General features: G+C 42.8%; 3 protein-coding genes and 1 long non-coding RNA gene across 11 annotated transcripts; 1 reads left to right on the top strand and 3 right to left on the bottom strand.

The window, feature by feature from the left end:
- Positions 1-5,864: 5,864 nt before the first annotated feature.
- On the bottom strand, positions 5,865-6,171 carry LOC9631232. The gene is made up of 3 exons (XR_002990974.1): positions 6,112-6,171; positions 6,005-6,060; positions 5,865-5,944 (listed from the first exon to the last, which is right to left on the bottom strand). It is a non-coding gene; the product is annotated as an uncharacterized LOC9631232 (long non-coding RNA).
- A 637-nt stretch (positions 6,172-6,808) lies between these two features.
- On the top strand, positions 6,809-8,208 carry LOC9631348 (tRNA-specific adenosine deaminase 1). 7 transcript variants are annotated; one of them, XR_002990971.1, is made up of 6 exons: positions 6,809-7,169; positions 7,324-7,526; positions 7,581-7,704; positions 7,745-7,811; positions 7,864-7,982; positions 8,039-8,208. XR_002990971.1 is itself a non-coding variant. In XM_024664241.1 (6 exons), exons 1-5 carry the CDS (start codon positions 7,145-7,147, stop codon positions 7,904-7,906), a joined length of 462 nt encoding a protein of 153 aa, XP_024520009.1. In that variant the 5' UTR covers positions 6,809-7,144; the 3' UTR covers positions 7,907-7,918; positions 8,039-8,208. The 7 variants fall into 7 exon arrangements, 1 of the variants encoding a protein (XP_024520009.1); XR_002990969.1 differs by having other exon boundaries at positions 6,809-6,909; positions 6,948-7,169; positions 7,745-7,982; XR_002990970.1 differs by having other exon boundaries at positions 6,809-6,867; positions 6,948-7,169; positions 7,745-7,982.
- Positions 8,209-11,081: 2,873 nt separating this feature from the next.
- On the bottom strand, positions 11,082-12,916 carry LOC9631233 (violaxanthin de-epoxidase, chloroplastic). Its single transcript, XM_002990408.2, has 4 exons — positions 12,225-12,916; positions 12,049-12,139; positions 11,573-11,967; positions 11,082-11,456 (listed from the first exon to the last, which is right to left on the bottom strand). Exons 1-4 carry the CDS (start codon positions 12,914-12,916, stop codon positions 11,156-11,158), a joined length of 1,479 nt encoding a protein of 492 aa, XP_002990454.2. The 3' UTR covers positions 11,082-11,155.
- A 62-nt stretch (positions 12,917-12,978) lies between these two features.
- Positions 12,979-14,190, bottom strand: LOC9631349 (beta-carotene hydroxylase 2, chloroplastic). 2 transcript variants are annotated; one of them, XM_024664239.1, is made up of 7 exons: positions 13,894-14,190; positions 13,767-13,832; positions 13,637-13,708; positions 13,447-13,581; positions 13,291-13,398; positions 13,170-13,226; positions 12,979-13,121 (listed from the first exon to the last, which is right to left on the bottom strand). In XM_024664239.1, the coding sequence occupies exons 1-7, from the start codon at positions 14,167-14,169 to the stop codon at positions 13,053-13,055; spliced, it is 783 nt and encodes a 260-aa protein (XP_024520007.1). In that variant the 5' UTR covers positions 14,170-14,190; the 3' UTR covers positions 12,979-13,052. The 2 variants fall into 2 exon arrangements, with proteins under 2 accessions (XP_024520007.1, XP_002990455.2); XM_002990409.2 differs by having other exon boundaries at positions 13,273-13,398.
- Positions 14,191-20,880: the final 6,690 nt, after the last annotated feature.

Below are 20,880 nucleotides of genomic sequence, written 5' to 3' on the forward strand. Positions count from 1 at the left end.
ATCCAGCGATTCCTCGACGGCGTACTCCATGCCGAATCGCCCGTCGATGGCAGTGATGAAGCTGTAGCCCCACGCGAAGAGGGAATTGGCGACGGCGTCGTGGAGGTCGCGGAAGGCACTGATGAGCATGAAGCCGGGCATGGTGTTGTCGGCGGCGGGCGTGGCGTGGCAGTCGCTGGTGAAGAACCAGAGGCGGAGGAAGACGCGGTGGCCGTCGACGGTGATGGTGTCGGAGAAGGAGCGCGGGGCGTGGGGCGTGTAGGGGATGTTGCTGACGAGCGTGGCCAGGGCGCTGCTCACCAGGACGCGGGAGTTGCTGGCGATTGCGCGGGGGATACCGCGATCGAAGATCTCCGGGTAGCCGGCGCTGCCATCCAGGAGCAGCGCAAGGAGGACGACGAGTACGAGGGATGTGCACGCTGGGATTGGCAGTGCTGCCATGGACAGCAAACTTTTGGATTCCTTCCATAGCTTTTTAACTTGGACAGACTAAATTATTTGAGTGGGGTCAACATTTTTGTAAAATGAATATTCCTAGGTGTTCTAACTTTTTGCAAAATAAAAATTAATTATAGAGTTTAATTTATGAAATATATAATTGTTAAATATGAAGTTGTGAGTGTTTGGAATATGGAAAGAAAATACAGAAAATGTGTATATCAATTAGCCTAAAAACCCTAACTTATATATATAAGCGAGTGATCTGAATTAAAACTAATTCAAAAACTACTAAAATCCCATTACGCTAATATTAATATACGGCATCTTAGTCATACACTTGGCCCTCACATCATTCCCTCCTCTTGGAATAATAGAAGACTATCAAAATTCTCTTATAGATAGGCTAGGATCTAAAGGAATATCAGAAGGAGGCATTGATGGATCTGTAAATGGTATTAACTACTCTTGATCCCTTTGTATGAAACATTTCAACTGTTGCACATGCACAATCTCTAAAGGATTGGCTTGCTGAACGTCATGTCAAACCTTATAAAGTTGTGGTTTAATTTGCTATAGCACCTGATATAGTCCTTTCCATTTAGCAAGGAGCCCTTTAGATAAATCATGTACCGTAAGATGGGGCAAATGGACTAACACCAAGTCATCCATTTTGTACTTTGTAGGTGGATGATAATAGGAGTTGTAGTGCTATTGTTGTCCCATTTGTACACTGTCTAAATGCTCAACAGACTCTATTCGAACAAGTGGAAGAATGCTTGTCAAATACTGATCCCACGACCTAACATCGGCAGCTCATGGCAATTGCAAAGGTAAACCTAGCTCCGTTGGTACTATTAGATCATTACCATATAAGAGTTTATATGGTGAAACACTAATAAAACTCAACACCCTATGACATATGCATACTGAAGAGACGGCAAATAATCATCCTAATCCAAATGTTGAAAGTTCACATGCTTTACGATCATCCCTTTGAACGTTCGAATGAGCCATTCCACCAGATCGTTTGATTGTGGATGATAAGCACTTGTGAAAGTGTGGCATATCCCCAACCATAACGTCAAAACATAAATGCCTCAGCCATAAATGTAGGACTATTATCTGAAAGAATCTACTCTAAACAAGAATGTTGGAACACCACTCGATTAAGGAGGAAGTATTCAACAGTAATTGCAAAGGCACTAACAAGAGCACCAACTTCCACTCGATGAGTCAAGTAGTCAGAAGCAATAATAACATACTCATTGCCAATAGTCGACCATGGAAAAGGTCTTATAAGATTAAATGCCACCAACTCAAACGGACGGGAAATTACAATTAACTCCAACCGTCCTTCTACGGCATGAGGGGGAGTATTACGAGCTTGGCACCAAATGCAATTACGTATATACCAGATAATATCACGTTGCATCTCCAGCTAATAAAAAGACCTACGCAGCTTCTTGGTTACACGATGATGTCCCATATGCCCACCTAAAACAAGAGAATCATGGTAGGCATGGAGTAATTGCGGAATAAAAATAGAAGGCACCAGCCGTAAATGATCATCAGGATCCTATAAGCAACCAAAGGGAACGACTCGAGAGATGATCCATGGGGTTCAAATATAGAGGGAAAGGGCCCATGAACAAGAGTGCACCCCCTTTTCCAATCAGTTAAGGGTCTTGGGATATTTGGGGTTAAGTGTCCTTAGGTTTGAATAGTATTGGGTTGGGTGACCTCCCGGGAAGTCAAAACTCAGGAGCTTACAAATCCATCCCCACAAAATAAATAAGTCCGTCTTCAAGGGGATATTAAGAATGTAAATGCTGGAAAGGCAAATCATCAGCAACTGATGCAGGATTCTCAAACTCATCTCGAAGCTTTTGAATCCACGGCTCAATCTTTTGAGCCTCATGAATCTCATCAAGAGAAGGTAGATTTTGCTCTGCACCTTGTAGACACTGAACATCAAGTATAACAATTGCCGATAGCACAAAATCCTTATCTAGAAAATCCACAAATGCTAAAATAGTAGGCTTGTCAAAAACATGAGAAAAGAGTGGAGAAGAAAGAAGAGCCCAAGAAAGGGCATCAACATTAACCATAGAACTCTCTGGGTGATGAACAATATCAAAATCATATATTTGAAGCTTCAAAGCCCACCGAACAGTATGACCAACCAGGTTCTTTCGCTTCAATAATGAAGTAATGGTAGCATGGTCACCTTCAAGTAACGTCCAAGAACAATATAGATATGCATGAAGTTTCTCGAAACCCCAAATTGTTGTTAAACACTCCTTCTCCATCGTGGAGTAATTCACCTCCGTTAGTTGTAATGTACGGCTTATATATGCAATGGGATGGTGTTGACTAGGCACACTCGGGCTCTCTTACATCAACACACTTCCAAAACCAATATCAAAAACATCCACGCGCAAAATAAAAGGTCAAGTGTAGTTAGGATATGCCAAAACCGGAGGAGTCATCAATAGCTCATTGAGATCCATGAATGCCCGCTCACAATCTGGAGACCAGATGAAAGATGACGTTGATGACCTCAGCAAGACTCGCAACAATGCAGTGCGATCAGAAAGGTGATCCACAAAATGATCGAGATACTGCACCTTGCCCAAGAAGCACTGCACATCATTCACACACTTCAGAGTAGGGAACTTTAAAACAGCCACAAGTTTTTCAGGATCAATTTGTAAACCTTCACGAGAATAAGGTACCTAAGATAAATTGTGTCCTTGGACCCAAACATGCACTTTGACCACTTCAACTTTAAAACTAACATCCTATAGCCAATCCAACACTTTACAAACATCACAAATATGCTCCTCCCACATCCCCTCTAAGTGGATCAAGACATCATCAATAAAGTCAGTAGCCATTTTCGGCATATCGCAAAGAACCTCGTCCATCATTCACTAAAAAGTTACTGGAGCATTGTTCAAACCAAATTGCATCACCAAAAACTTATATAAACCAAATGGTGTATGAAAAGCAGTCTTAGAAATATCTTCTTTGGCCATTGGTATTTGCTAGTACCCAGAAGCAAGATTTAGCTTGCTGAACCCCAAATGATCCAAGAGATTAGTAGTGTAAGGAAGAGGGTACACATCTGGGATCGTCACTTTGTTTAACAAACAATAGTCAATGCAGAAATGAATACTCTTATCAAGCTTTATCACAATATGAGGTTCATATGCCCAAGGACTTTGCAACTTCTGAATAACACCCTTCCCCAACATCTCCTTGACATTTGTATGTAAAATCTTGATCTCTTTGGGTGACTAATGACAAAGAGGAACCTTGATTGGATGAACATCCCCAGTTGGAATCGGATGACATGTGGCAATTTTGGCCCCAAATGATAAGTCAAATTCAAAGAGATCAGAATACTCCTTTATGAGCCAATCAACCGCTACAACACAAAAATTGCCGGAAGGATCAGAAAAGGGAAAATCAGAACAAGATGGAAACATAGGAGGAAATAATGGAGGGACAAAAGTAATAGAAGCAAAGGTAGAAGGAGAGGGACGAAGAGGTATGAAAGTGAGAGGAATGGATGAAACATACGGAAGTATAAGATAAGGGGGAGAAGCTTCAAAGTCACATTTAGCATGATTGCGTTGCAACTAATCCATACCAAGGATGAGGTCAAAAGCTTGACTCAGCAATACTCGCAAGGACTGCAACTCAAGCTCGAGATCACCCACACGCACAACCAGGTCTGCCTCATCTCGTGCACATGCATATGTACGGCTATTGCCATAAAAAATGAAAACTAGTTCTACCGTATGATACAAGTGTAGACCGTAACATATAGCAACAGATCGAGCAATAAAAAATAAATTCAAACCTGTATCAACCAACACAGAGAGAATAATAGGAGACTTTTTGCTATAAAAATGAGCTTGGAAAGTAAACACTGGATGAACCGATACCAAGTGAACACTTTGATAATACTCTCGAAAGAAAGATGGAGGGGTCATTGACTTATTCGCGCAAAGTCCCTCTGTTACTCGCACGACTTCTCATTTCCTGGATGCATCTCAGTGCTTAAACCTTCCACTACAACAACACTAATAGGACGTTGTTGACGCCAAAATCTCTATCCAAGAAATGGAGGTTGCCAATCTGGAAAATGCTGACAATGCCAATAAGTGTGACCAACTTCATCACATGCCCAATAGCAAATGTCACGGTCATGACCACATCCTCGCCTTTGTCCTTGGACTTGAGCAGCAATAGCATCAACCTCTATTAGAACATGACCATTGCCCACAAGAAGTGGAGCGGAAGGACAGGTAATGAGAAGTGGAAGAGGCAAATCCAAGCACTCCTTAAGGACAATGAAAGATGCCCCTGACCACACTTAGAATATAAAAAGGGAATACAAAAAATGTGCATATCAATTAATCCAAAAACCCTAGTTTATATACATGAGTGAGTGGTCTAAATTGAAATCAATTCAATAGCTACATTAATACTAGTATATGGCATTATAACTGTACACTTGGCCCTCACAAAAGTGAAAAAAAAAAACATAATTTTTATAAAGCAATGATATAATAACTTATCAGCTTTCAAATAAAGACTCACTAGGCATGCAAAGAAGATGATTTATTTTCTCCTAATAGTAGTTCATTCTTACTCATTAAATTCTTGTACTTGAAAGACATGGTTAAGAACTTAGGGCAAGGAAAATACACTTTCCAAAGTATGCAGTAATCCAGCTTTGTTCTGTTTCAAACGCAAACAAATTGAAGGCTCAGGTAGAAGAAAAGCTCACTTCAAACAAAATATGAAGGCAAGGAAGTTTTAACACCTGCAATCCTGCTCCGTGTTTATCATTTTTATTCATCTTCTTTTCATCTCTTTGTAGGCTGTGAAACAAAACGTAACATTTGTAGTTGAAAGGAGTTGAAGCTTGCTCAATCAGTGTCGATGATTGCTTATCATCGCAGTCAAACGCTACAATCATATGCTCTCCAGCTGCACCACATAGACCACTTGCTTGGAACTTATTTGTGACAAGTTAGCAACAATGGTGTGAGCAACACGATCAAACTGAAAAGGAATATGGTTCAAATGACCACAGGCATTGCTGAGTTCTTTTAGTCACCTCCCTCCAGGTAAAACTTGTCCTTGCTCATCCCACGCATCAACGTCACCTCCTGATGTTAAGGCTACAGCATGACGAGCTCCCGCACTTGCCTGGATAATATTGTCATTTTCAGGCGCTTTGAAACAAGGATGTTATCTTGAGTGCCATGGCCTGTCTGACCCCAGTGACCATGCCCCAACTATAGCAAGCAAACTCGTAAACTCATCCTAGTCATGTATGCAAAACAGTAGAACTCACTGCAATGGCCATGGTATAGTCCGCACCACAGACAACCTGAGTAGATCACTGAGAGCCGTGACAGGCACCGGCTGCAAATGGTTCTCAACGCTTCCACAGCCAATCTGCCCATACTTTCCTCGTCCCCAGCTAAAGAGCGGCAAACTTATCAAACTTTTTGCCTCGATGAAGTTCGTGAGTACAACATACCTGACCCTCAACTGTCAAAGCGCAGTTGTGATTGTCACCGTAGGCGATTAGCAATGCTGCATATCCATGGCATTCTAGTTTTCTGTCTAGCTAACACAGACAAATACCTGGACGATTCCCAAGCCCCAAAGGTTGTCAACAATAACTGGCGTGCTGAAGCTTTCCGTGGTTCCATGACCGAGAGCACCAAACGTGCCTTGTCCGAATGAGTAAACGTCCCCGCTGGCTGCACCGAAGTATAAATCTCATCAACCTTGAGCCATTTTACCTGTGAGAGCGAGTGTTCGGCCAGAACCACAAGCAACACGGACAAACAGGAGTTTGCGAGATGAAGCGAGGCAGCGGGCTGTTAAAAACGCCAGCCGCATGGAGCTGGCCAAACTCTCCACATCCCCAGGAAACTAGCGAGCCAGTGTCTGAAACTCAAAGTTTAAGCTAGAAGGAACACGAGGGGAAAAAAAAAGATACCAGTCACAGCGACAGTGTGACCGTGAGAAACAAGTGAAGTATCTAGCGTTGAACCTCTCACAGGAGAGAATTCACACCCGGAAGATTTCGTTCCAAGCCGTCCGGAATCGTTCGAGCCAGTTGTGTAGAGTTCCCCTTCGTCTAGAAACAAAGAAACAAAAAGAAAGGAAGATCGCTCGAATAACTCATTCTCACCTGTTGGAAATGCCGTGTGATAATCACTGGGCGCAATGTTTACCACGTCCTTGTGAGCGAGGCTGCTGATCCAAACGAAAGTGCTGCACGTGTAGTGTACGCATGGGCGACGCGCCATAGAACAAAATATTAGGGTTTATAAGGACATGGACTGGGGGAGTTTGCCCAAGAAAGGGAAGCCACAGGCGGTGAATACACAGGTCTCGGAGCATTCCTAGTCTCCGATTGCGATTCGTCCATAGGTGATGGTTTACACGGTTGTTCTAACGATTCGATTCAGCTTCTTTGCGAGTGATTGCATTGGGAACTGGGACCAAATGCCTGGGAGGTTCTCAACGCAGCCTGGCTAGCGACACAATCAGCCATGCCGAAGTGATCGCTAGGAGAACACTGCTATCCCGTTGTTCTTCATGTATATTGCAGGGGTTTCTACGGGTTTTTTTTGTAGATGAGGGCGCTCCAAGGTTTTCAAGAGGGATGATAATGGCAAACTGCGCACCTTGTAAGTCTTACTATCTCTTTGATCATCCACTATCTCTTTGACCATTTGGTTCTTCCACTCTATCTCTTTGATCATCCGGTTCTCCAATCTATTTCCTTTGATCATCAGGTTCTTCCATACTATCTTCGATCATCCGGTTCTTTCTACTTGATAGGTGGAGACGCATGCATCTTAGGAGTTGATCCTGGGGCCGGAGAAGACGATCACAGTGTTTTTTGCTGCACGACGGGGGCAAAGCTGGTGTCTACACAAGTTCACTCGGAACAAAGCCTGCAGACAACGGGCATGCTTAGGCGAAAGCCTGGCCGGGGAGATGCCACTTTCTCTATGAGTTGTAGCGACAAGATCGAGTTCAAGGTGAGTCTGGATTTCCTCCATCCCTATGGCTCCTGGATCAAACACTGTTTGTAGGAGCTCTCTTGTCCCTGTTCCTCAACGAACCAGTATACATCTCGGCGATTACTGTTGCTAGGAGCACGAAAGCATCGTGTGCTCGGTGGCACGGAAGCTAGAAGCTCCTTACAGACTCAACCAGGTAAGACTTTGTGAAATGCTTTTGTAATCCTCGTATGCAGCCAGTGATTTGGCTGGCACCAACACCTCCGGAGGATTACATGCTCTATCCAAGTGGATTGCCTGCGGGTTTGGCTTTCACTCCGAGGCAGTATATGTGATGCTATCGTTCCCTGTTTAGATATTCGATCAGCTGGGACACGTCCGGCCCCACTAGGTTGTGATTAGAACAACGGGAAGGAAGCAAGGCACTGCGGGCAAAGGAGCGTTGTTGCCAGCTACAGAATCAAAGCTCAACAGGTTAGATAAAGAAGAAGATCACTCCATACTGAAAAACTTTCGTTTTTCTTCCTCAGGAAGTCACTGGGGAGATCATTTAGACACCTGTTGACGCATTTCTTCCCTGGCTTGGCTTGCAGCAACTACTTGGAGTGCAAAGTAAAGCATCTTAGTCTTCTGACTCACAGCTTCTTAACTTTCTCTTTCTTTTTTATTTTCTTGAAAGAGATTCTTTTAGATGGCTAAGTTGTTTTAGCTTTGTGACAGTTAGATGAGACACAATGCCTCCATCAGCCTTGTAGATAAGTTATTTATCTTCCATCAAGCTGGAAAAACCTCGTCATCTAAGACTATTGGATCGCTTGAAGCCACCATCACCGGGGACTTGGATCGCTGTCACAACCTTGGAATTCTTCGAAACTGCCCAGATATTCTTCTGGCAGCTCACAGGGCGGAATAAAATCTTGTCATTGCTCACTCGCCAGCTGGAGTGCCTCCCATGACTTCTAGCCACATTCGTATATCCGCAACAACGATTTGGCCCTGTTGGCTTTGTAGATCCTGTTGGACCCTTGCAATGTCCGCCACTTCCTGGGAATGATCTTGTGTTGAGTCGCTCCTACACCGTCACTCGAGCTCACAACCATCTTGTTGCGATCGACAACGAGGGTCATATCAGTGATGGGAGAGGATCCAATAGATCCTCCACCAGATTGTATACCTTGGTGTCTGGTTCCTTGCTCTTATGGTTGCCACCCCCGACGTAGAGCTGACCCTCCATAGCTGCGGACACAGTCAAGGATACAGCATTGGTGCCATGGCGCTCCATCAATTTGCATGTGAGTCGAAGATGCTAACTGATTTCCCAATGCCCCAGGATTCAATGCAATGTTTGAAAACTCTGAAGTTTAACGATGATTCCTCCGCACAGGGCTTGGACTTGTCGTCATGACGCATAGAATTTAGGAGCAGCCTTGCTGTTTAATATAAAGAGAGTGGTTGGGCATGCTTCAAAACCCCTCCAAAAAATATTCTCCCACTTGAGAAAGTGAAGCCATCACTTTCCTTATCTCTTAGCTCAGCAACAGTGATGTCACTATTTTACCTTTTTCCCTCTGGATGAAATCTCTTTCTCTTTTTCTTTTTTCAACCACTAGTTTGTTGGTACAGCATATATAAAATATCCAAAATTGTCCATTTGAAGACTGCAGATCTTTCGTGGTTGCTAGTATATATATTCACTCTGAGCCAAAAGCATCCACTTGTTTATAATAGTTCCACTTCTGTTGTCATGCTATCTTTGCTCTCTTTATATTCCAATTTGCCCTTTTTTATTTTGTTTCCAATTGATGATCAGATTTATACACATTTCTTCTTTCTCTTTTTCTTGCACACAGTAACTGAACCACTAGTTTGTTGGTTGGGTCACATTACAGCATATATAAGATACTCAAAATTATCCATTTACTTTTTGTTAGAAATCTTTCTTGATTGAGTCCCCATAGTTGCTAGAATGTATATTCACTATAAGCTATCCACTCATTTATAATAGATCCACTTGAACTCATTTGTTTCTTACTATATTCTACTGTTTTTTACTCTCCATCACTATCAAACCATGGGATTCAAGCTTAACTAGCATTTAAGTAATGCTATATAACTTTTTTTTTCATGACATTTAATTTAATGCCAACATTATTCTCTATATAGTGTCAGTTTATCTTCAGAGAAGGGAAGACAATGACAGACTACTAATAAAAACAAAAGAAAAAAAGAAGAATTATTTATTTTGAACACTTTTAACTATAAAATTCTAAAAACTCTATTAGTATGAAGTATTTGGAAACTAATATAATCCAACGTCAAACTAATCTAGAAGATGAGTTAATGTTAATTTTAGATGCCATATGGCAAGTCTTGGATTCAAATCCTATGAGCACACTTATGAGATTTGAATTGCATGGTAGACAATAGTGGCAAAATATACTTTAGTAAATATAGAAATAGTGACATTCACCTCTTTTATGATAAGTATCAAGTGGTACTAAAAAGGTGTTAAACTTGAGTTGAGGGGATATGACCAATGGAAATCCACAACCAACTCAAAAGCATGAGATATGATCACTAAAAAAATCTCAAGTCAGTCAATTAAATAATAAAGTTTGTAGTATTAATATTGATGTCAACCACCTCAAACTTCAGCTTATTAGCAATGATCTTAGGAGGATATGGTGGTGGAATATAAGTAGGATTAAAAAGCTTATGATACAATTTTAATAAAAAAACATAGAACACTAAATGCAATGGAGGAAGATTGAGTTGGTAAGAATCTCAAAAGCATGAGAGAGCACAGAAAAAAGAATATAAATATTAACAATTCTGCTTGTTATACAGACATATGGTTTTTCAATAATAACAAAGAAGCTAAACTTGGAATTCATCTGAGAAAAAAGGATTACATTAGAGAGAACAATTTACAATATAGCAGGTAGTAATTTAGGCATAAAAAAAGTGTGATGAACTTCCATGTGAAGATAATCTAAGACACAGCTGTGCAATTTAAAGGTTTTTTTTATCCAGTTTTACAGCTATCATAATAATTAAATCATTGGTAAAACCAAAAGTTGGAGAAAGTGAATATGAACAATGAAAATAAAGAAAAAAAAATTGAAAAAAGCTTGGGAAATAGGAAAAGAGCAAGATGAAGAAGATGGAGGAACTCTTTAGAGCTAATCAAAAGGAAGGTCATGTCATAAAAAGATCCAATAAGAAGTGTCAAAGGACAATGTCAATCTTTTTTATGATAATGTCATTTGACAAAGAGAATTTGCATCCATTGCATTGTTGGTGCAACATGACCAAAAACATGTATATATATTTTCCATACGTGTGTGATTCTTTCATTTTCTTTGAATCTGAAATAAAGTATATATCATGAGGTGGGATGCACAGAAGTCTTATGAAAGTCTGCAGGGTTTGTTCTTACTAAAGTAGAGAGATATGTTAAAAGTTGCTTTCTTTTTTAAATTACAACCAGTTCCAAGAAAATTCTCCCTGGAACTTATGTCTGATATAGCGTACTAAGTGCGTACATAGGGGTGTAAGGTAATGCTACATGGGTTCTTTCTCATATTTATTTATTACACGTTTTAAATCTTTTATGTTTCTCGTAGAAACACACAGAGGATAAATGACTAGCTAGAACTATTACGGCTTATAGCAACAGCTCTCTCTCCTTCGAACAATTTCTTGTGGACTCTAGCAAACACAGATGGCTGCGGACCGCAACTGTTGTCAGTCGTCTTGAAGTTGTCAAAATCCAAGCCGACTTTAGCAGCAGCAAGCCGCAGCTCGGGGAAAATGGACTTGGGGAGGCTTGAACTCCGTGTGTAGACGACAGCTCCACCATAGCCGTCCCATGCATCGTTGGACCCATTGTAGTACACGAACATGTAGTCGTCAGGTTGCTTGTTGAGCCGGGCAGAGACGATGAACCTACGGAAGAGCCACCAATCAATCCGTCAATTGCTCATTCAGAATTCGCAGCTATGCTGTCAATCGCGCACCGGACCTATGCACAAGGAAGCTTTGGAAGATTGCGAAACACTCACCAATCGTCTTTGTAATTGAGGTACTCGTTATCATGATTGGAGAGGACACCCGGGCGTTTGGGATTACTTTGCACGAAATTTTGTATTGCGTTGCGTGTGATGAAGCCGCCGTCGGGGGTGGTCACCCTCCACGTCAGTTTTCCGGTGAGCTTGTGGGGACTGGCCGAGAACTCATGAACTTGGCAATCGTAGAGATCGAACAGGGGGTTGAGACCGCTGGTAATATACCATGTGCCTGTGAAGTCTTGGGTGTTGAACTTTTCCACCAGAGCGCAGTCTGGAGGTTTAGGGTAGGAGCCGTCGTTGGCACTTTGAGGGATGCACTTTTTTTTGCTCAGGAGGCATGTGTTGAATTCCTCTACGACCTTGTTCTGGAAAATGTCTCCGCATCTGACCTATATTCCGATACAAAACGAGAGAACAGAAACATAGTGAGAAACTTGATCCCAGGAAGCCTGTATAAAATTAAATAATACTTGGCAATTCAAGTCTCCTGGACTGCAAGTTTCCAGACAAACTAAATTGGCAGCGCATGAAGGATCTCCCACGCATCGAACCAGCTCGGATCTGAAGAACATGCACAACTATGAGATCAGGTGGATTCAAAATAAACAATGAAACCCAACAAATGAGAAGTGGAACACAACAGCACCTGCATCCACTCAGAAGACATTTCCATGTTTTTTGAGCAGTCTCGATGTCCAGAGCTCCAGCACGGTTTGCTGGGTGCAAGAGCAAAAACGTCCCCAGGAGCAAGCCCCATGCATTGACTTTGAATCCCGGTCCGGTACTTGTCGCTGTTACATTCTTCACACTTCGGACAAGGGGGGGCGGAACCGTGGTACTGGCAACCATCTGCTCGTTCTTCTTCCCACATAGCAGCTTACTACTCTTCACACTTCGGACAAGCGGGGCCGGAGCCGTGGTACTGGCAACCATCTGCTCGTTCTTCTTCCCGCATAGCAGCTTACTACTCTTCACATTCGGCCCAATACTTGTTGTTGCTACTCTTCGAACAAGCCAGTGCGGAGCCGTTGTAGTGGCAAACATCTGCTCCTTCTTCTCCACCTTCCAGCCGCAGCTACTCAAGTTGTAAGCGACCGCCTTGCAGTGATACATTTCAGGAAGCCTCCGCACAGGACCGACCCGAGATGGACGTGCGCGGGGTGCTCTTCCTTCCTCCTTCCACAGGGGTACAAAGTCCGTGTACGCAGCTGGTTTGGTCCGAGCGGCGTACAAGCCTTGCTGTGTACGTTTCTCGGACAAAGTCTTTTTCTCGATATGACATTTGGGTCCTGTGGGCCATTTTAAAAGCCTGGGACATTCCACCCGCCAAGATTCCATGTGATTCAAAAAACGCACGTTTTCTAAAGGTACGATAGTTTGAAGACCTGGTGCCAGCTTTATAGGGCCGATTTGCAGTCGCTTTTTTTTAATAAATAATAATAGTAAAAAATCTTTTTCGTGGTGCTACAATCTATTATTTTTTAAGTTGACGACGTGACACCAGCTTCTCCAGCTCCACTTCTCCACCCACCGCTTCCAGTTCCTATCAGGGCAACGAATCCGTCAAAATTTTCGTTTCCATCTCTCTCACCTTTAGCCCCAGGAACAAACCGTACGGAACGCCATCAAACAGATTGGCATGGTGAATCTGAGGTTTGATGCTGAATCTAGAGCTGAATGATTTATGGACAAACCTGGTGAGCAGCAGCTACCTTCTGGAAGTATGGTACATCGGCCAGTGGGCCAACTGGAAACCTTTGGTGCACCAGGCCGTCGTGAACAAACATGTAGGCCATCCCGAAGATGGTGATGCCCAGGCCCTGGAATGCAATATTTTCAAAGCTACAAGAAATACTTCTATTACTTACTGCTCCAAAGCACAGACCAGGAAGGAGTCCTTCGTGGGAGAATCCGTAAGACATGAGAGCTATAGCAGGGACTGCGTTCACAATGGCAAAAACGTCGTTGAGCTCGAATGGACCTTGGCGAGGAACATGATGAGACTGTTGTAGAGAGACTTGTGGCAATTAACTGTCGGAAAATTTGTGTGTGCGTTACCTTGTGCATGCTCCACAAGCAAGAGTGCCATAGCGCTTTGTGTGCCCATCTAGCCCAAAACTCCATGCCCACCTGAGATTCGAGAAACAGAATAAAATCAATCTTGAACAGCAGCTTTGAACATACTCACAGCTGCGCCTAATGCCAAAGACACGGTACCAAGGATTTCCAGAGCAGGCAATTCACTGCTGCCTTTCTGAACATAGTTAAAGATTTCTCTTTTGTGATCAAGCCTATGTGTGTCAAAGTTCACATACCTCCTGCATTTGCCACACGAATCTGTAACACGCAGCTCCAATGCTGAGACCGCCGATCAATGTGCTTGAGGCAACAGCAGCGAACAAATATGTTGTGCGCGCTGCTTTCTTCTTCTTTGTTGCATCTTGCTTCTTGCAAGTACGAGATTGCCCATCCTCCGACATTGACGCACCCAATACAATCGCTTTCAACTTCGGCCTTCTCAGAGATTTGTGCAATGGCGGCAGAGAAAGGAGCCCGCGAAGATTGAACGACGAACAAGGCACTAGCGCCATCGAAGCTGCCAATTCAGATAAACCTAGCGTTCCGTACAAGACTAGAGAACAGTATCCTGGACTCAACTCGTGAGTTGCGAATCTCAGGAACTGTAGCAGCAATTTGAAAAAAAAAAGGAATGAGAATTTACCTCTGAGTTAGAGATGTGTACATGGTCCAATATAGACAAATGCAAATTGAACAAGCAGAAAGCAAAAAGAGGTTGGACTTCACATGGCCAAAGAGGTGCAGCAGAGGAAGGAGCTTCTTAACAACTCACAATACACTTGCATTTTTGCATTCATCAATTTCATGCTTCAAAATAGCACATAGACAGACAGACAGACGGGTTTTGGAAAATATGTAGAAAAATTGCTGGAGCTTGATGCCGTCCAAAGCTTTGTGACCTCATGAAATGACGATTAGTGGAGCTTGGAAGTGTCCATTCATCGCTCCATCACTTTTTTAGCTGTGGTTTGTAGTAGCGCTGGTTGAGGGGTGGTCTGAACTCTCTGCAGCTTGGCAATGTTGTCCACCGCCACCTGGGACAGCTATATCGATCTCCCAGGTGCTCGTGGGAGAATTATCGATAGCCTTGTGATGAGCTCCTGAGGTGGAGTGACATAGCTGTCCGATGGCGGTGTCATGTAGTTTAAGCTGGCTGTGCAAGGCCTAGTGGCGCTGGTAGTGCAGTAGCACTGGAGATCGATATATCGATACTCATGCTCTTTCTTTTTCAGACTACCAGGATACTTCCAGATTAAAATGAGAATCCAGGATTGATTGGACGACACGCTTATATGAATCTCCCCTCGAACTTTTTCTGGAGCACTTCGAAAGGTGGTGGTGTTGTATCCTCGTTGAATTCTCTGCCATGGCCACTGATTCTTCCAGCTAGTGGTTCCACTGCCAGACACTCCAGCACTCGTTCACCTCTCCAGAAAACTAGCCACAGAAGAATTCTCCATCATGACCATCAACATCGAGAGCATCCATAGGAGGAAGTGCCCCACATCCAGCTGAAGTCCATTCCATTCTCTTCGTCCATTCTGACTAGGCTCGACACTCAAGCCTTAAGAACTGTAGATCAAGTTTCTAGTTTCTTAGTCATGCAAAGAGAGCTTTGCCACTGGTGAGAGCGAGATATTCCTTGAATATCCCAAGATCCTTGTATAAAAACTCCCATAGAATATAAGGCAAACATTATACCCCTAACAAATGGTGAACTTGACATGACACATGCTCTTTGATTGGAGATTGCAAAGTTGTTCCACTATGGGCTTTGAGCTTTCCTCGCTCATCTCTGAGCGGAATTCCTTTGTTTTGGATGCTCTGGAAAGTTATGGTTTCCTCTTTCCAACAAGGTATGGCACTAGCTTAGATGTGGAGTGATCTTAGAGATATTTATGTTTTTCTGTTGTGGTGCACATTTATTATGTGTTTGGAGCATGCTTTCTAGCTGGAGAATTCCTCAGTTTTTGAGCGGAGATCTGAGCCAAGTAAATCACCTTTCATCACAATTGAGCCATGGATTGCCACATGCAACTAATTTCCTCTTGTACACACTTGGAGCTTCACTCACTTGGATCTTGGGATATGGTGCATGGTTTATGGTAATATTTGGTTTGCTAGGAGCGTCTTCTATCACCGCACTGAATACTGTCTCCATCCATGTTCAATCTTGTGAGTTTTAAAGATTTCTATTTTGGATTGGTTGTTTTACCTTGAGATGAGAGGCTGGTTTGTCACGGTTTCTTAAAAATTTTGTGTGAATTTTCATGTTTAGGGTTTGGTCTATATATATTTCTTTTTTATTTTTTTTATGTTTCTTTCTTGTTTTAATTTGGCTTATATGAGAACATTTTTTTTCATTTTCTTTTGTCATTTTCTAGTGAGTATGAGCATGTTTGAGTCCTTGAGTGGTTCTGAGTGATTCATATTTCTTTTTCTGGATCCTGACTTTTACCCTGAAGTGGCATTTACAGGACACACAACTTGATGCCCATTCAGACTCTGGCTTAGAGCTCTACTCAACCAGGAGTGTTTTCTCCATAACGTATTCTTTTTAAGAAGTATTCACAACTCACAAAGGAGCTTGAATTTCCTCTTGGCCCAGATATTGGCAAGGCTTCCTCCCCTGTGACGCATCCCATTGACAGGCCTTTATTGCTATTTGACAAACTTTTCAAGATGGAGCCTCTTGCTATCCATATCCTCTAGCACTCCATGGAGATGCCATGGTTCACTTCTAGACAAGGTGTTGATGCTGAAGAACATGTTCAGCACTTCGCTATGTATATTACACATAATCATATCAATGATGAGGATCTTGTTCACGAGCATTTATTACTTTCTCTTTGTGGGTGAGTGAGTGGGCAACTTCTCTCCTTCCTGCAGAATGGCCAGACCTTAAGACAATGAACAGAAAGTTCTGCAAGAAGTTGCAATGAGAGGACTGACTAACAATTTTACTCGGAGCTTTTCTCTTTTCAGCAACGACACAATGAGAGTGTGGTAGATTATGTCATCTTCTTCAAACATCACTGGAAGGCATGCCTTACTCAGAACCTCATAGAGGACAAGAAGCCAGTCATCTCTGCTTTCATCCAAAGTCTCAAGCCAATGATCCAGCACAAAGTTGCAAAGCAACGACACACAACATGCACTAATGCCTTTGATCATGCCGAGGAGTTAGAGCGTGAATACCTCCAGGACTTGGTCGTCCCAGTCAGCACTAAGGATGATCCTCCACGAGCCAAAACTTGTGTCACAGCTTGTAGTGTGCCAGCTGTTTCAGTTGAGGAGAAACTCCCACCCACGATCATGAAGGCACTTGACAAGCTCGTGACTTACAAGCAACTGATCCAGCAGCAACAACAGCAACAAGACAAGTTGATAGAGGAATTGAGGTCCCTCAAGCTCCAGTCTTAGGCCACACAAGAGAGCAAGCCTTGTGGGCGATGGTGGTGTATGCATTGCCAAATTTCGATAGATAGCACTGATTGTTGCTGGACATTGCATCTGGAGCAGCAATCACTGAGGACACAGCATGTCCGGAAACAACCTCTTGCTGACAATAGCTCACTTTGAAACACCTCAGGACCAGTTCCAAAGTTTCCTTTCTCATTGAGCACTTGAGGCATTCGTCAAGAGAAAGTTATCTTGACAATCTGGATTGCTGAAGGAATATTCCTGGATTCTCACAGCTACTTGAGGCATTTACCAAGCATCAGACCAGCCCTTCAACTCCTGTACAAGGTCTCCCACAGTCAGTTCAGATTGTGGACTTGGAATCTTCCCCAGATCCTGGGGCATTCGTCACGAATGTTACGATTGGAGGATGTGATGCCGGAACCTTCTCGACTCTAGTTCTTTGAAAAATGTGATTTCTTCTCACCTGGTGGAGGCTCTTCAACTTTATCGTTCAGAAAAAGCGACCATGCTACTCAAAACCTTTGTGAACCATACAGTGGTGCCCATGGGAGTTTGTCGAGACATCTTGATCCAAACTGATGGCATTTCAGCGGGTGCAGACTTCATTGTGGTCAACTTCTAGATGTGGCGTGACAAAGATTAGCAACAAGACAAATGAGGCAAATCTTTCCAACTCTTCTGGATACATATAACAACAGAAGCACGTGTCTACAGTTGCATCCAGTCCACAAGCTGAGGCCAATCAAGCACTTGAGGAGATCTCTCCAGAGATCATTCGAGACTCCACTTTTCTGGTCGTCCATTTCCTTTAATGCAACATGATCATGCATGTCATGGGACTCTTGTCAATCCTTGATGATAGACAACTTGATTCTACCCCAGGGATCTCAAGGCAATGCCACTTTGATGCCTTGGATCTCATCACGAAGCAGCTGGACGCCACACTACAATCAACACCTCACAACCTTCTGCCTTGGGACTCAGAGCCTGACTTGGCAGCTGGCCTCTGTTAGAGGTAGAGATGATGTGGCAGTAGTTATGCTCAATCATATACAGTTATATATATACAGTTCTTCCTCCTCGTGTGCGCGCCTCTCCACTTCCGCTTCCACTGCTAACATGGTATCGGAGCCTTGGGCTCCTTGATCCTGAGAATGGCGCTTGCTGGCCAGGAGGCTAGTGATGAGGAGGAGGATGAGCCTCCCGATAGCAATCCCTCTGGCAATGTTTGGGACGCTTGAGACGTTGCACCAAGGCACCAGGCTGTGTACAGGTGCTGAGCAACAAGCAGCAGCAAGCAGAGAACAAAGCCAGTGGGAGATTGAGAGATTTCAACAAGCCACATCAAGAATTGGGTCAAGATTCAAGAACATTGCATAGCAATTCTTTGCAGGAATTTCCAGCAATTGGGAAGGATGCTTATGGAGATTCAAGTGCCTAGTCGCAGAGAAGTGGGAGCCTGGCAGTTCACGGCCAAGACCACATGCTAGAGGCAAGATTGAAGCCATAGCAAGAAGCAAAGAGTGTGCAAGCAAGTCCAAGACCAAGAACCAAGTTTTAGGTAGTTGATTGATGAGTTTTTCATATGCTTTTCTCATCAGCTCTCCATGCTCATCATCTAGCTAGACACGATTCAGGCTTAGATTCAGACTTGGATTAGCCGCCTGATCGTGAGTGGGAGTGTTAGAGGTAGAGATGATGTGGCAGTAGTTATGCTCAATCATATACAGTTATATATATACAGTTCTTCCTCCTCGTGTGCGCGCCTCTCCACTTCCGCTTCCACTGCTAACAGCCTCCACAGCTCCATACAGTGAAGATCTTCCAACCTTCATGTACCAGATTCTTATGACCCAGCTCACGAACAGTGAACACACTGCTGGAGAGTCACCTCCCATCATAGCCACGACCTCTCCTTCATTTGTCCAACATGATGATGACGATATCATCAGTCCAGCGCCACTCTTTCCTGAGGACACTCCAACTCACATAGCTTTCTTTGATGGTGCATTTTTTCTGAGAGCCATCCTCATGATCAAGAAAAGACATATTTCCACACACCATGGGTGTCTTCGCATACAAAGTACTTCCATTTGGTTTGTGTAATGCAGGAGCTACTTTTCAGAGATTTGTCACGTATGCTTTTCATGACCTCCTTGGCTCCTCTCTTCAAGTTTACATGGAAGATCTTTGCTCAGCATCTCACTCTTTTGGAGATCATCTAGTTGACCTTGAGTGAGTTTTCTAGCATTGCTGCTTATATTGATTTTCACTCAACCCTGACAAGTGCAAGTTTGGAGTCCTCAACCAAGCTGGTTTCTTTTGACACTTTATATCAGAGTTTGCTGCAATCACCTGTCCTTTTCAGCATCTCCTCAAGAAGGAAACACTTTTCCAATGGACTGGAGATGGCCCTTGACGAAGACGATGCAATTGCTAAAAGGCATTATTACAATCGTTAGCATGTTTGAATGCACGTTTAAAGATGTCTGGGAGAATATTTTAATCCCCATGAGTGGCTGCGCTCAAACCATTGTACCACTGTAGTGTCGTCCCTTGAAGACACATGAGAAACTTACGCAAACGTCAAGCATCATTCCAAGAATGATATGTGGCAATCACCGTGAAGTGATTAAATTAATGGTACACATCATCCCCAAAATTCCCACAAAAGAACTCCGGCCGAACACAAGGATTGGCACTAAGAGTAGGAGGAATTGTACCATGTGTCATGAATGTCACTATCAACTGAGTTTGGTTGTTCAATTGCAATTGCATATCATTAAACAATTGCACCAATTGCTGCTCTAGAGTTAAAGGAGAATCTAAACAATGGAAAACCTAAATCTAAACCAAAATTCTGAAAGGAAATGAAAAAAGTTAAATTTAGGCAATGCTAAAGCTAGATTTAAACAAAAATTCTAAATCCAAGCATTCCTCAGGGACAATGAAAAGTGCCTTTCATCTCTACCAATGTAAGTGTATGGAATATGGAAAAAAAATATAGAAAATGTGTATATCAATTAGCCTAAAAACCCTAGTTTATATATAGGAGTGAGTGGTCTGAATTGAAACCAATCCGATAGCTACCAAAATCCCACTATGTTAATATTAGTATATGGCATTGTAACTATACACATTGGTAATTTATTCTAAATATTACTAAAATTATTAATTTTGTTTAAAATACTTATTTAAAACTTTAATAGAATATTCTTTAGTGTAATAAAATATTCTAAGAATATTCTTGTTGACAAAATTACTCCATCACTTTTTAGTGCTGTGGGGAGTAGATTTTGGATAAAGCTCTAGTCTGTAGTGGTGCTGATTGTGGTTTCTGGTCTTTGTAGGGAGAATTTTGTGTAGCTTGTTGCTGGCTGATGGGTTGTGGGGAGAAGTCTTGATGACCTTTTGATGAGCTCTTGCCTTCGAGTGACGTCTTTGTAGAAGCTGGCTGTTGGTCCAATGGCAAGTCACATATGGCACAGGAAATTTCCAAGAGACTGTAGAATAAGAAGAAGAGAACAAAATGGTTGGTGCTTCCCCTTCATAGAGAACACTTTGTCAATGAGTAAGATCCAACTTGTTCTATGCAAGATGACAACTTAACATATGAATGAGGCTTCATGGGTGGACGAAGGTGTAAAGCCTCCAGATTCATTGAGGCAGCAATCATTTGGACACTTTGTTTGCAAGTGTGTGATCTTGAAGGCTGTAAAAGATTGAAGACACCACTCAGAAGCTGGAGAAGAAAGTGTTTTTAAAATTGGTCTAAAAGCTGGATATCCATTGGTGCT

This window comes from Selaginella moellendorffii, unplaced genomic scaffold (genome assembly GCF_000143415.4).
Source record: "Selaginella moellendorffii unplaced genomic scaffold, v1.0 SELMOscaffold_108, whole genome shotgun sequence".
In the NCBI taxonomy this organism is placed as follows: domain Eukaryota; kingdom Viridiplantae; phylum Streptophyta; class Lycopodiopsida; order Selaginellales; family Selaginellaceae; genus Selaginella; species Selaginella moellendorffii.